A 15519-nucleotide genomic window follows, 5' to 3' on the forward strand; every position below is an offset into this window, starting at 1 on the left:
CAGCAGTATGACTGAAGTCGTCCTTCTGATTTTTCTTGTGGGTACACTATGTGACACTAAACATGTAGAAATCATGTGATATAAATGTGACAGAAGGCATGTAGGATAAATAATTCATATTTCCTTGAGGACATGAGCTAAATATTCCACTGTTCAATTTCATTTCTGTATTAAAAGTAAAAAATTGAGAAGGTAAAAGCTTTTGTTGGAATGGAAACAGATGATTAAAAACAGATGTAAAAGTTAAACAGAAAGGAACTTATTTTTTAAAATACAATCTATTTGCTTTAAGTATTTGAAAGCAGGAAATTTTTTCCCTTGTAACATTATTGTTATCAGTCATTGTTGACTTGATGTTAATAGAAACACACAAACTTCTGACCATCTCATAACTTCAAAAGTGGCAGGCTTTATATTTCTGTCATTTAAAAATTATCACATGTTCATAAAAATTTTAATTGTTTATTTGATTTAGACATCATCATTAAGCTGCCTGCGTTTTTTTAGTTTGCAAATACTAGCCTGTGTTTTTCTTCAAGCTGGATTTTTCACTGACTATTTAAGTGTTTAGCTACAGAGAAAAACATTTCTCTGCTAATTTAACAAGTCTCTACTTAGAAATAGAAATTTTATATCTTTTACACAAGATTCTTTGGATATTTTATGTTTTTTTGGTATAAGCTAGCTTGACCTCCCCCTCATTGCATTTGCTGTCATTCTCAGTCTTGTACAGAGTGATTAGGCTCTCTGAAATCTATTTGCAAAAAGAAATTAAAAATGAGCCATGGTTCAGGTAGTACCAGTGTACAGACTGTTCCTCCCATTTGTGTTGCTGTTGATACTGCTGCATGCCTAGAGTAGCCATGAAGTTGCCACCTTATGAGATGGATAAATTAAAGAGCAGATCAAATTTCTGAAGTTATTTTATGAGATCACAGCAATATGTAATTTCTTATTTTTTTCAGATCTGCAAACTATAGCATTATGACTCCCTTGCAGGAATCACAGCAGTGAAACTCTCTCTCTCCTTGGCATTTTCTGCCTCTCTTGCTGGAGGTTTCCTTCAGGTTGTTTTCAAACACAAGTGCAGCTGATAGTACAGAACTCCAATCTGTCTTTACTTATCTCAGCATTCTCAGGGAGGTCCTTTTCGATGTGGAACTTGGTAACCTCAGACTGAAGTTCTCCATTTACCAAAGCAGCTAAGCACATGCTTGATTTTAAGCAAATAATTTTAAGTAAGTCTTCTTATGAGCCAGTTATGTGCTTAAAGAGTTTGCTAGATAGGCAGGAATAGGAACAGGCAGACGAGGTAATGTGGTAAAACACCTCCCATTCCAGCCATAAACAAGAGTAGTCTTCTAACTCTGATGTCTGTTCCAGCAGCAACTCTAATAGCACAGTTAGCTGTGTAGTGACAAAGCTGGGCTAATGGAAGTTCACAAACCAATATGCTGTTCCATGGTCTGAGGTCTGCACAAGGCCTACACAGGTGTAGAAAAAAGCAGTTAGACTTAAAATCTTTTTTTTAAATGACAGTATTTGTCTGTGTCAAATTAATTTCACAAAATTTGTGTTTCTGCACATTGTATGCTACTGTTTGTTAAGCTTAACTGCTTGGAACATCCAACAGAAAAATTGTGAAAGAAACAAAAACAACCCTAGAGCACCAAATCTATGTATTACCTAACACAATTTTAGAATTCAAAGTTATGCAAAATAAAAAGTTTAAACAGTGTATTCTAATAGTGTGCAGCCACTTGTCTGAGCTCAGCTTACTTATTTAGTCTAGTGATTGACACATGCATTTGGTGTGGCTTCTTGGATGTTTTATAATGAAAGAAAGTAAGACTGAGTCTCACTGATATGATGACTTCTGACTTGTCCATTTGCCCTGCTAAAATGCTTCTTTATTGTTCTCTTTGTCTTGTGATTATGACTTAGGAAATTTGCAATGGCTTGTAAACTGCACTTCATAAACTAAATTGAATTATAAACCAAAAGCTTTGGAACAGCTGAGGTTTCCTCAGTGAATCCCTTTTGTGCCTCCAAAGTTAGCCTTGTCAATCAAAACCAAGAGGGGTGTATGGTTACAGAGAGTGAATCCCCTCTCACAAGATACTTTCTTTCAGGAAACCAATCAGAACTGGCACTGACATGATGAGGCAGACCTGTCAGCAGAGCTGGGGTATATAAAGCGAAACAACTATGTTAGCACTTCTGAGCAGTCGTGCATTCCCCGCCTCGCCTCGGGTGTAGGGATTGCAAAAAAACAAAACTACACTGTCAAGACTGTGTAGTTTTGTTTTTATGATTAGAGGCTCTACAATTCTCATGCTGGGATTGTCTAAAAAATCTTACTCTGGATAAGGACGTCGTTCAAGAAGATTTCGTTGGGCTTAGCCCACTCTTGCAGGCACTTTGAGAGATCAGGTTAGTAGCATGTTTCTGCTGGTGTAATAAGGGCTTTATCAGTCATTAATAATCCTGTTACAATCTATTTTTTATAAATTTGCTCACAGGGGGGGTATAGATTTCAGAGTATAGACGTGAAACACTTAAATCCTCTGTCAAGATTATATCCTTAATTTCTGGAGTAAGCGTTGATAACTCTCAGCAAAAAGGTTTTTTCCAGTGTATTTTATTGCTAAAGACTACATAAATTAAGATTTTAAAAGTGCATGGAAACATGTGCTTAACTTAAAAACTCCTTTCTGTTGGGAGTGTTCAAGGTTACGCTACTGCGAGATAAACTGAGAAGCTCCAAGAATAGCTCTGATAAAATGCATATGGTATCAGCTAAGCGTTGATGACTTTTTAAGGGAAACAACTGCTAAGGTATCAGTTACATGGCAGCTCTGGAACACTTGTCTGCTGTCATTCATGGCTGTGAAGGTTATTTCTGGAACATGACATTTTAGATGCATACTTTCAATTCTAATTATACAAGAAGCCTTATAAGATCAGATGTTCATCACCAGAATTTGCTTGGACAATGGAATATAGAGACTTTGTGGGAAGTCAAGGACAGTTCTATTTAATTAAATTATTTCTGATCTATCCTGCAAATTACATATATGTACAAGCTGTCATAATGTTTAATTGTATGGTAAAATTATTTCCATTTTTTTTAGCTGAGGTCCAAAACATAGTTGTAACTGGACCTGAAAATCCCAATACAATATCCAGTTCTGCTCTTATGCACCTATTGCATGTATGCATCAGGCCCTGATTTCTATGAAGGAACTCACGTAATGAAGAATTTTCACCCCTGTGAGAGGTAGAATAAACTTGATTCATAGTGAGAGAAACTTCACTTTCTCATTTTTAATTGAAGCTTGGGACTGTTGCAAAATCAGGCACAAAAGCTAAAGTAAATGGAAGTAAATATGTGAGTAAGATTGGCTTGAAAAATTGTGGGGCTTTTGTTTTGAGACCTGATATGCTCTCAGTGGAATTTTTTAATGAGGAAAAAAGGTAACTTTAATGGATGTATGGTAATATTGAGAAGATGCTAGCTACATTTTTAAAAACTGCACAGTTCAACATCAGTAAATAAATAGGTCATGCAAATATAAAATATCGACACACAAGCTTTTCTAGTGGCAGTACGTTATTTCAAAGTAGGATCTTGTGGCATAGCAAGAGAAAGCAAACTTTCTTTCAGATTTCACATGGCTTTGCAGTTGTTCAAGCCATCATCAGTGGCTACCTTATATCCTAGCTCACATTTCGAAGGTGGCTGGCTTCCCATATTCAAAATTCCACTGAGATACTCTCTAAGAAAGAGGGGAATTTTATTTGCATCTTTAATACCAATATGCTTCTGTAAAGTGAAATTATTCACTACTTACAGGGTGCTTTTAAAACAGTCTCTTGGCATTTGGTTAATCATTAAGCTAAATACATTGCAGACCTTCACGTTTTTTTAAATTGCAACTTAGTGTCTTAGTTATGAGTTGTCTTCTCATTGCAGAATGCAAATATTTTGCACCAGCAAAATATTTTAAAAAATTATACAAGGAAATTACTTTCTCATAAGATAAAAAAGTTAATAGATAAAGAGAGGCAGGCCAAATGACCTGTGGAAGGTCACACAGTGAGTCAAGCAGAATTTTGTCTCCTGCTGCATACTTGCAATGCCAAAGCACAGCTCTGCTAAATATAAAGGTTTCCCATCCAACTCAGCCAAGCATGCTCCAAGAGTAATTTGCTTTACAACTTTGTCAAAACCCACAATCTTTACATTTTGCCAGGTCATTCCGATTTAAAACTGAGAAGAGTAGATCTTTCAGAGAATAACTACAAGTATTCTTAAAATCTTGCAAGAAGTGTGTGCATATAATAACATTTCCACCATTGATAACTAATTATGGGCTTTTTTTGCTTGCAGAGTGCCTGTAAAGATGACGACAAAAGCACCAACATTTACACAGCCATTACAAAGTGTTGTGGCACTGGAGGGTAGTGCCGCAACCTTTGAGGCTCATATTAGTGGTAAGATTTTGATTCACTCTTCCAAGATTTGCTATTGTTTATCACTCATTTCTTTTCTAATGAAAAATGATGACACTTTTCATAGATCATAATCTGATATGAATGGGTAAAATGAGTTCTGAAACATGCATATATATCCATATCACGCAGTGCTGATCAGCACTGTGAGGTGCTGTCAAATATCCACAAACATACTGTATAAACTTACACGGCTGTCCAAGCAGTAGCCAATTGTCCTGCCATGCCCCTGGTGTCTGACTCTCATGTATGTTAGAACCATCAAAACTGGAGTGAAATACCTTTAAATGCATATATGTAAAAATACACACTGTGCTCATGAGGGAACTTCATGTGCCTGCAGAAAGAATAATCCCATTTGGATGATGACTGGACAGAATTAAAAGTCAGGGTGCAAAAAGCAGGGTTTATGCTAGCTCTTCCAAGACCTTTTGCTAAGCTTTACTCTAGCTAAGATGTATTTCTGTGCCCTTAAATTTAATAATTCCAGAGTTCTAGGAGAGGGATTAAAAGCACAAAATGTAGGCCCACCTGGCCACTGAAGAGGGTAGAAAACCCTAGTATGCTAAATAATAGATGTATCTGGTGATCCTGATGGTAACATCAGGCTGGATTAATACAATTTATGTTGGCTATGCAATTTAAAGATGCCAAGCAATTTAAAGGATGCTTGATTTCTCCAGTCTACAAACACCCTATCTTGTGAAAAACACCATGCAAACCCCTGAGATAATGTTACCAGAGACCCAACACCCTGTTCTAAGAGTATCTCTAACCTCAGCAGTGACTAAGGGGAAATGGCATATGTTCCTGCTGGTGGAATTATATTGTCTTACAGGCATTAGCAATGTGATGGTCCACATACCATAAAGCACTTCTCAGATTCTCTGTGACAGGTGCAAACACATGATCTGTGCAACTGTAAAGATCTCTGACATCTATGGTCCATGTATTTCATCCCTTGCTCCCTTTGCATAACACTGGCTCACCCAAGGTGTTTGAACATGTCCTGCAGTTTGCATCCATGACATTTTTTCATGCCATATTCTATTATTTGGCCCTTACTCTTCAGTTAATTGCCCTGATTTTCTCTTCTTTCTTCTGCACTGTAAATTTTCTGTGAAATTTTTTTCCACTGATGTTTGCAATACTTATTATTATTATGAATACTTAAATATATCATCAGAAAAAGTTAGGACGCTAATATTATTATTCAATGTGTGATTTTGGCTAATTTCATTTGTGTGATATTATGGAGTACTTGTGAGAGGAACTTGATTTCTTACTAAGTGAAGACGCAGCAGTTTTTCTAATAGCATATGCCATATTTGTATGTTAGTCTCAAATATCTTGTGAGTCAACCTCTTGTTGGGTTTTTTTTCACACTGTGAGATTCTGGTATCTCTTTCCTGCCCTACAAACATCCAGCAAGCTTGAAAGATCTGACAGTGGCTTGGCATTTAGTTTTTCTACAGCATAAAAAACAGGATAGGTTTTTACTGTAACAAATTGCATAAATAAAGGACTACACAGCTTTATCCTGCTGTAATGTTTGCCCTTTCTATCTGCCATGAATTATTGTCCATTTGAAATTCAGAATTTTTCTCTATCTCTAATAACACTGCTCTTTTATATAATTCAACTATTAATACAGAGCTACAGTTCAAATGTGAAGAGCTCAGTTAATCTAAGGGTATCAAGAAGAGCTTAGCAACCACCTGAGATGCAATTTTGCTGTGTGTAAACTAGAACAAATTAATTGTGCTGTTGTATTAGACTGTGAATTAAGTGTCACATTACATAGGGTTGATATCAGATGAGTATACCCAGCATGTAACAGAAAGCACAGAACACACAAACCCTGTTATTAAAAGCAGCGAATGCCAGAGCAGCCACGACATCGTCACAGGGGGAGTCCTACTGGGTCACCAGTGACTGAGGAGTCATGAGACAAGAAAGTCAGAAGTGTTGCTGGCATTAGAACTGTGCCAATGCTCATGTCTCCACAGTGCTGATCAAGTTTGATTTTTTTCATAAAGAACTGAGCTGTACCCTTTATTGAACTGATATTTAAAGGTATTACCCAGTGCAAGACAGCCCTTAAATAGTGCTCACTTCTGAAAGCAGCACACAGATCATACACAAGCTGGCAGTTCCTCTCACATCATTGTGAGGAGAATCTTATTGAATTCAATTACTGAAGAGGTGAATCTGAGGCATGTCAGGTCAATTTTCTTCTTTTTGGCATTAAAGTTCAAAAAACCTCAAGGACAGTTCTAAAATGAAAAGAGATTGTCCTAATTTTAATAGATAAATCATAGTGTCATTTGGGACATGTAGAAGTAAACCCCTACTCCATACAGACCAGGCACATATATCTTTATTCTGAGTTAGATCTTACCTAGCTCTGGGACATGGGAGTGCTAGTAAATTTATGGACTCGAATTTTTGATATAAACTTGGGCTCAGATTTCTAAAATGGCTTCTAGCTTTGGATCCCTTGTACATAGCAGTTTGAGACATCAAAACAGACTCCATTTTGAAAATGCAGACCTTTTTCAACCTGCCACAGAAACTCCCATGTTTTCTAATCATCATATAATACCACCACAAGAAAATAGAACTTTTGACAGTGTTTCAAGAAATTCACTATTGAGGACATGTTTCTGGGAGGTTTCCTTGCTTAAAACAATTTTAAACTAATTTTCACAAATATTGAGGACACATAGCTCTGAATGAAATCACTGGGGTCTGCTATATACTCTATGTTTATGATGATAATGCCTAAGTTGCCCTACACCAATAGCACAAAACTGAATTACACTATCCCATCAGGACTCTTTGATAACTTCCATCTGTGAAAGTTCCAATGCTTAAATGTTCTTTTACCCTTTTGATTTCTCATCCTCCCTAAAACTGTCCACATTCTGTGTGTGCGAGTTTCTGTTTTACAGTTCTCCTAATACCAGTGCTTTACTGTGAGTAAGATTTTAAGCTTTCCTAACCAAGTCTGATGGGACTGCAGTCAACCAGTAAAAGCTTCAATCTACATATCACAGCTTCTCTTTCACTTTAGTCTCACACCATCATTTTCCTGGTACATTAAAATCCTTAATAATTTATTTGGTTTATAGGCAGGATACCCTAGAAAGGAAGCAGAATTCTGTGCACCTGGGGTTTTCCAAACCACAGAGATTAGAACTGGGAAAATTAATTCATCTGTAAATGCAGTCTCAGATCTCAGTCCTGAGCCCCTGTGCAGCACAACTGATGATTTGGGTTGAGTGGATATGTACATGAAGTGAATTTGCAGGGATTTTAATTTCTAAGAATTTATGTTCTAGGACTATGAAAAAGATTTTGAGCTGGAACCATCTCCTTAAATTATGTGTTCTCCTTATGTGAGAATGTGGCTCATATAAGAAGTTTACTTGTTCATCAAATGGATTTAAGTTGCTCAATAAATTTGGCTGAGTAGAACACTGGGAAGAGAATTTCTACAGGGAATCTAAAATCACCATTTGAATCCAAAAATTAGCTGTAGGTACAAGTGAAATTTTTCTGACCAGAAGACTCTTGTTCATGACCCTGGCAACAAAAGAATTATGTATTTGAACAACAAGTTGATTCCAGATGACTGCTGTTGGTCAAACTCAAAAAGTTCCAGAAAGGGAAATTAAAACCCCCAAAACTTTGCTAGCATTTGATTTTAATGTCTACAGCAGTCACTTTTTCTGTCACTTCATTTTCTAAAACCATGGTAGTGTTAGAACAAATGCTTCATTTGGTTGGAAGTACTGATCTTTACATTATCTCCAGACTATTGGACTGGATAAATATTCTAGCAATAACAAATCCTACTTACATACTAGAAAATAAGTTTTAAAAATACTGCACATGAATTAAATCATCCCCCTCATGATTTTAATGAACATCTATTTCTTAATAGGATTGCCAAACACTACAGTCCTCTCATTATTCAAGTGATTTCCTAAATACAGGAGCCAGTGCAGCTGTCCTATTGCTCTGTGCATTTTAGAGACCTTTCTAAAAAGAAATTCCTTTGCCACTGAACATATAGCCATGCCTATGGCATTATGCTCCACTGTAACTGTGCACACCTGAGTGTGTGTTCTGGTAATTTTTTATATCTGGCATTTCATAATGTCTTAACCTCCATTTATCCCCATTTCTCTGTAGGTTTCCCAGTTCCTGAGGTGAACTGGTATCGGGATGGCCAGGTTCTCTCTGCTGCAACCCTGCCCGGTGTGCAGATCTCGTTTAGTGATGGCCGCGCTAAACTGGTGATCCCCGCCGTGACAGAAGCCAACAGCGGAAGATACACTGTCCAAGCCACCAATGGATCTGGGCAAGCGACTAGTACTGCTGAACTACTTGTGACAGGTACAAAGCAGCTAAAGAAAGGCACCTCTGCCTGCTAGCAGTGTGAGAGATAGAAGAGTAACACATAATCAAACAGTTCCAATTTTAAGTACGTGATCACCAAAAAAATGGCAAACCTCATTCCTTTTCCTAAAGCAGTCTAGGATTCAGCATGTGTTCTCACCAGTAACATCTAACAGTGTCCTTTACATTTTAACTGTATAAAGTTTGATCTTGATCTCACAAACCCTTATTCATAATTACAAGGTTCTGGCTCAGTCCTTATACCTCTGCTCCTGTGGTCTGTCCTACTGGCTGCATTGAAATTGCTTGTAAAAGAAAGGATAAAGTTCTGCAGGATGGAGCCATTAATGATATCTAATGGTATCAATTATATTTAACAGAATAAGCCACATAAAAGGCCATACCGAGAGACTATGCTTAATGCCTATGGTTACAAATACTGTATCTGTAATTCTAGAAACATTTGCAATCATAGGTATAATCAGAAATATCAGAAATTTTAAATTCTTGAATAAAGCTAAGGGTGTTTGCATTTTGGCATATCAACTCCTAATGTTTTGAATATTTCAGAAGGTACTATCAGTAGCATGTGAAGAAGAAATAGACCTCATGCACTTCTAGTAATGAAAGTTTCTAGTTATTTGCAGTTCTTTTTAACAGATACCATTGTTTTTCTATTTACTTCTTCAATAAAAATGCAGCTGGAACAGCGCCACCAAACTTCTCACAACGACTACAGAGCATGACTGCAAGACAAGGAAGTCAAGTTCGACTTGACGTGAGAGTGACTGGAATCCCTACACCTGTGGTGAAGTTCTATCGGGATGGAGTAGAAATCAAAAGTTCCCCCGATTTTAAAATTGTACAAGAAGGAGACCTTTACAGCTTAATAATTGCAGAAGCATATCCTGAAGACTCCGGCACCTATTCTGTAAACGCCACAAATAATGTGGGACGTGCTACTTCAACAGCTGAATTGCTAATTCAAGGTAATAGAGCTAAAGTTGCAGGCCATGAAAATCAGAGCATTAATTGTAGTGGTGCAATATGCCCCACTTCATTCCAGTTATATCAACAAGTTAATTTATAACTCCTTTCTCAAGAGTTATTAACTTGCTGTGAAAAAAACAATGTCTTTGATGAAAATTGCGTAAGATTTTTGTCTGAGAATTAAAAGGACTTTTTCTCCAGAATGGGTCTTCTTTAAGTGGAGGATATAATTGATGGAAAGAAGTATGGGATACCTTGAGTTGTTCTCATTTTGGTCTGTAAATCTCTCAAAGTTTTATTTGTAAGCTGGCTTTGACAGAATAGATACATTAGACTGCATAACTGTACATGGTCTTGCAAATGAGGCTGGTAAGGATGAAGACAGAGAATTTTAGCAGGGAATCATGCTACCCAGAGCAGTCTTGCTTGAGTTTCACCTCAGTCAGGCTTAGAGATGCTGTAATCATTTTAGATCCAGGACTGATATGAAGAATCTACAATGAATGTATTTTATTTTGCTTTGAATTTTTTTCTAATGACTTGGTAATGCAGTAATATTGCTTCAACTGTTTTCACAATTACCCGTCTGTAGATATTGAAGGCAAAACAGATGGTTGCTCATTTTTATTTATTTTTATTATTTTTTTTATTTATTATTATTTTTCAGTTGTGTATACAGATTTTTATATAATTGAAGTTGACCATTCACTTTTTTCTCCAACTGTTGATATATGATTGTTGCCATATCCAATTCTTTTGACCACGTTTTCTCTTTCAAAAGGCGAGGAAGAAGCCGTTCCTGCTAAAAAGACGAAGACAATTGTTTCGACTGCTCAGATTTCACAAACAAGACAAGCCAGAATTGAAAAGGTATAATTTTCAAAAACAAAGCAGGTATGGCTAAAGTGTGGAGGGTTACTTCTACAGTATCTCACCCTAGTTTTCTTTTTCTTGCTTTTCATTGTAGAAGACTGAAGCCCACTTTGATGCCAGATCACTTACAAGCGTTGAAATGATTGTAGAAGGTGCAACCACCCAACAGCTCCCACACAAGGCACCTCCACGAATGCCTCCTAGACCTACATCAAAATCACCAACCCCAACAACTGCTGCAAAAGCACAAATGGCACGACAGCAATCACCATCACCCGTTAGACAATCACCATCGCCCGTAAGACATGTCAGAGCACCAACGCCCTCACCAGTAAGGTAAAATTACTATTCTTCCAGGCAATACTGGTTTTGGAGTCATTTTCACATACAGCAGTAATGCTGCAGAATGAGAGCATGGTACATAATGAAAGAATGCACAGACCTATTACTGACTGGGTCTATTTTGATGGCGAGCTGTAATGTTCTATATTTGCCACTGCTATAGAAGTGCTTGCCTCCTATGTAGACTTCTATCCCCTATTGTAGAAAATCCCATTTGACTGCTCTACATGGAGCCAAAGCAGCACTTGCAGCTCCATTTCATGATGAAAGAGACGAAAACAGTAGAGCAGTTGGCCCTCGATTATTTTAGATGAACAGAGAAAAGAGCAATGACACTGATGAGTGGCAAACAGAACAAAAGGATATTTTAAAAAAATTGGCTCATGTTCTGTGTGTGCTGGTAATGACTACAGAAACAATGTTTTGAAGGTAGGCAAGCTAAATGTGGCTATGGAAAAATGAAGTTTAGCTCTGCTGCGTAGAGGCTCTAGAGAGGTAAAGTGAGTGATTTGAAGAGCAAGGCTCATGGTATGGGAGACCCCATGAGGTCTGTGCTGAGGGGCAGGTAAAATGAAGAGTTTTGAAAGTCCTGCAGTTTCAGTATCCTGAAGTACAAACATCATGGAAGGAATGTCTCCAAGCTGAGTGCTCAGAAGAGTCCCATTTAAGTTGCCAGAGCTGGCTGTGCTGGTGAATTTTGCCCCATGAGAATAACTTGCAAGGACAGGAATAAACAGACGGATAGCAACAAGCAGTAACTAACAAACCGCATACATGAAAAAAGAATTCAATAGTGCCATCTAGAGTACATATGGAACTAGAAGTTTATCCTCCCTTGCTAGTAGACCCCTTTTCAGCATACAAGACATTAGAAAAAAAAAAAATCTTAAAATTACTATGATGATGCTGCCCCCTACTGCTGCTATTTGCTAATGTTCTCTTGGAAATACAGCCCACAAAATTCCACTCAAAGAAATTCTAAGTTAGAAAATCTGTTTAAGAATTTTGGAAAATGCTTTAAAACTGTCTGCTAGGATTAGGATTGAATTTTTGGAATATCAAAATTTAGAAACTAGCACTTGTCAAGTGGATTATTGTGTCTGAGATTTGTAAATATAAGTGTGGGGAGAAATACAGGCACTGATAAACTTGCCTGGATTATGAGTACATATATGAGTGATACATGGAAATAAGATGTAGTACAGGAGTACATCCAGTTGTTTTGCTAGGTGGTTGCCACATGACATTTTTATAAAGATTGTTTACAATTATTATTTTGTCTCTCTACAGAAACTGGACCATGAATGTATTATGTAGTATTTACAGCCTGTGAGCCTTTTATGTTATTCCTATTAGGAGAATCAGGATAGAGCAAATGCAAAATCAATTTCAAATATATTTCAAATATATTTGGTTGAGTGAAATTTCTTTTACCACTTGCTCTTATTTCTTTTTGGAAACTAAGCTACTACAAAGATAGGTTACAGTTATGAGGATGACAAAAACACGCATTAGGCATAATGTTAAAAACAAGTTAGCGTAATTTACAAATAGAACCTCTCAAAAACTTTTCTTAAAATCCAACTACACCTTACTGAAGATATCCTAAATGGGGAGTGAGTTCACATTCAGGCTGAAGGTGTTTACACAGTTATCACTCTGTGGCAGTAGATTAATGATATTAATACTCTAATTTTTTCAATAGGTCAGTTTCTCCTGCTGGCAGAATCTCCACCTCACCTATTAGACCAGTGAAATCTCCATCTCCAATCCGTAAACCACATGTAGTGACAACAGCTGGGGCTGATGTCCTTCCTCCTTGGAAGCAGGAAGGATATACTGCAACCATGGAATCTCAGATGAAGGAAACAAGAGTATCTACAAGCACTACCCAAGTGACTGAAGAACGATGGGAGGGGAGATACGGGGTCCAAGAGCAAGTTACTGTTACTGGTGCTACTGCTGGCGAGGTGGTCACTGGTGCTAGAGAGGTAAAGTCTATTTCTGGAAAAAACACTGGGTTTGCTTTATGTGGGGTCTCACCCCAGCTGGATAGATCTGCTAAATGGAGTCTGAGAGGCTGTGTGTAAAAACACGTGTGCATCTGCTGTTGAGAGAGTTCTGCCGCAGATATGGAAATGCTTCTTTGCAACATTCTGTCTCTGTACTTGTTTGTGCTTCTTCTGAATGTACGCAAAACATGAAAAAATGTCTTTTGATGTGACTAATATAGGTGAGAAAGGACAGTGAAAAAACAGCAGCTATTGCTACGGTGGTTGCTGCTGTGGATCAAGCCATGGTGAGAGAACCAGCTCCAGGTGTTGTGGAGCAAACTGCTAAAAGGACAGCAATGACTGCAGTCCACGTTCAGCCTGTTCACGAGCAGGTAGAAACAGAGCACAGACATTCTATGATTTCCCTTTATCCCTTCATCCAACATGCAAACAAGGCATGATTCACTGTGAAGAATTAACAAAATATGACCCAGTGCACTGCAAAAGCATGCATACTCATCTAGAACACCTAGACTGCAAAGGAATGCTCAGGCTCACTTACACAATTGCATTCCATCATAACAGGATTGAACTAATTACTCTTTTTAAGTTTAAGGATGCTTTCTCTAAAAGTGATCCTCTATTCTTTCTTCTTATTTATTCTCTAACGTTATTCTTACAATGATGAATTTTTTTCTCTAATATCTCATTTATAATTTCCCCAGTAGGAAAAAAATAATTCTCCTTTAGTATTTTTCCTCTCTTCTCTCTTGTTTTTCCTTCTCCTCTTATTTTGATGATCAATTTTTCAAAATGAATTTTAAGGCTTTGGTTTTTTTTGTTTGTTGCTATAAAAATCAGATGAAAAAGGAGGCAATGGTAGTAGTTACCAGTGATAAAGCCACAAAACAAACTATGATATCAAGAACTAGAGAAGGAATTGTCACTTCACAAGAACAAAGGCACATCTCTCCTGAAAAGGTGAATAGAGATTTTACCTCTGATTTTTATGCCCAACCTTGTTCAAAAATCTGATATCTCATACAAAAGACAAGCCTATGAACAAGACAACTGTTATTATTTGTTCCTTTTATGCATGTTCGCTCTTCCAGTTTACAGTGCTATCATTTTCCTGTCACTTATCTTGGATTACTGTCTTTCCTTTTTGATTTCACTTCCATTATTTATACCTAAGAATGTGATAGATGAAGTTGCAAAACATTAACCTAGACAAACCTCTTTTTTTTTTTTTTCATATATTATATGGTAATTTACTAGATAGTATTCTTGATCATTTAAAGAATAAGTAGAAACTATCTCTCATATTTTGTTATGGGGGGGGTGTTTCAGATTTTGTCTCTAAGCTTACCACTTGTAACCTGCTTTGTTTGTTGGCAGCACAGTGGGTCAGAAAAAAGAAGGAAAAACTCATTCTGCATTGAAATCAGTTTTGAAAACACTGATGAGTGATTTGAATTCAGATTATTTTAGCAGGTGTTTTATCAGAAAAATGTGATTTAAGGGAAGACCAGCTTTTATAGAGAATGCTACATTTGCATTATAGTAGAAATGCATGAAGAAGAAAATGTAACCTCTCTTTAAAGCACTGAGAAACTGAAATCCACCTGGGCATTAATCTGAACTTGGCATTTGAAATCTTTTCAAACTGAGAGTTTCCTAAAACTTATTTTTAATATACTACACTTTCTCAGAGTGATTATAATGCAGGACAGTTTTTCTCTGAGCCAATCTTTTTTTAGTACCGCTTTAAGTATCAAGCATTTGCGGAATGTTTTATTATTTTTATGTTAAATGTTTTATAAAAAGTCCATCGTGCTTTTGTTATTGTTTCCAGACCAGATGGTTTCAAAATGCAGTTTGACATCTTTGCTCCCTCTAATTTCTATGCTCTTTTCCAAATATATTGAAAATTCCATACCTTATGTTTTAAAATAAAATATAATTTAAAGTTCTTTATTTGTAAATGTCCAGGTGAGAAAAGAACCAGAGAAAACTCCAGTACCCAAAGTAATAATTGCCACAGACAAAGCCAAAGAACAAGAAAGAATAACAAGAGCTAGAGAAGAAATATCTACCAGACATGAGCAAGTGCACATTGCTCATGAACAGGTAAATAAATGTTACAATGTTTAGTTCGTTGTGACACTCTGGTTTACAAAATCTGTTACATAACTTTGCTGTCCTTCTTTACAAAGAGAAGATTACTAAACAAAAACTTAAACAAGGTATTCCAGACAAAAATCTCTGCAGGTCCAGTTCTCCTGACCTCATAGCAGCTCTGTCTGCAGAGGAGTGCAGCTGCCCTTCTTACAGATCCTTTGATCATTAAGGCTTTTATTGCCACGGTACACAGAATTTCATCTGATGCTTAATGACA

The 15519-nt window shown here is 36.9% G+C and overlaps 1 protein-coding gene across 1 annotated transcript in view; it reads left to right on the top strand.

The window, feature by feature from the left end:
* Positions 1-2219: 2219 nt before the first annotated feature.
* TTN (titin) overlaps positions 2220-15519 on the top strand; it is a 242421-nt gene continuing 229121 nt past the window's right edge. Inside the window, exons 1-10 of the mRNA XM_017735567.1 lie at positions 2220-2433; positions 4394-4497; positions 8716-8919; positions 9624-9911; positions 10694-10782; positions 10880-11121; positions 12833-13118; positions 13361-13513; positions 13983-14102; positions 15114-15251. Coding sequence (XP_017591056.1) covers positions 4407-4497; positions 8716-8919; positions 9624-9911; positions 10694-10782; positions 10880-11121; positions 12833-13118; positions 13361-13513; positions 13983-14102; positions 15114-15251 — 1611 coding nt within the window. The 5' untranslated portion in view covers positions 2220-2433; positions 4394-4406. The remainder of the gene's footprint in view (positions 2434-4393; positions 4498-8715; positions 8920-9623; positions 9912-10693; positions 10783-10879; positions 11122-12832; positions 13119-13360; positions 13514-13982; positions 14103-15113; positions 15252-15519) is intronic.

The sequence above is a fragment of the Corvus brachyrhynchos genome, unplaced genomic scaffold (assembly GCF_000691975.1).
Source record: "Corvus brachyrhynchos isolate BGI_N302 unplaced genomic scaffold, ASM69197v1 scaffold255, whole genome shotgun sequence".
NCBI classification, from domain to species: domain Eukaryota; kingdom Metazoa; phylum Chordata; class Aves; order Passeriformes; family Corvidae; genus Corvus; species Corvus brachyrhynchos.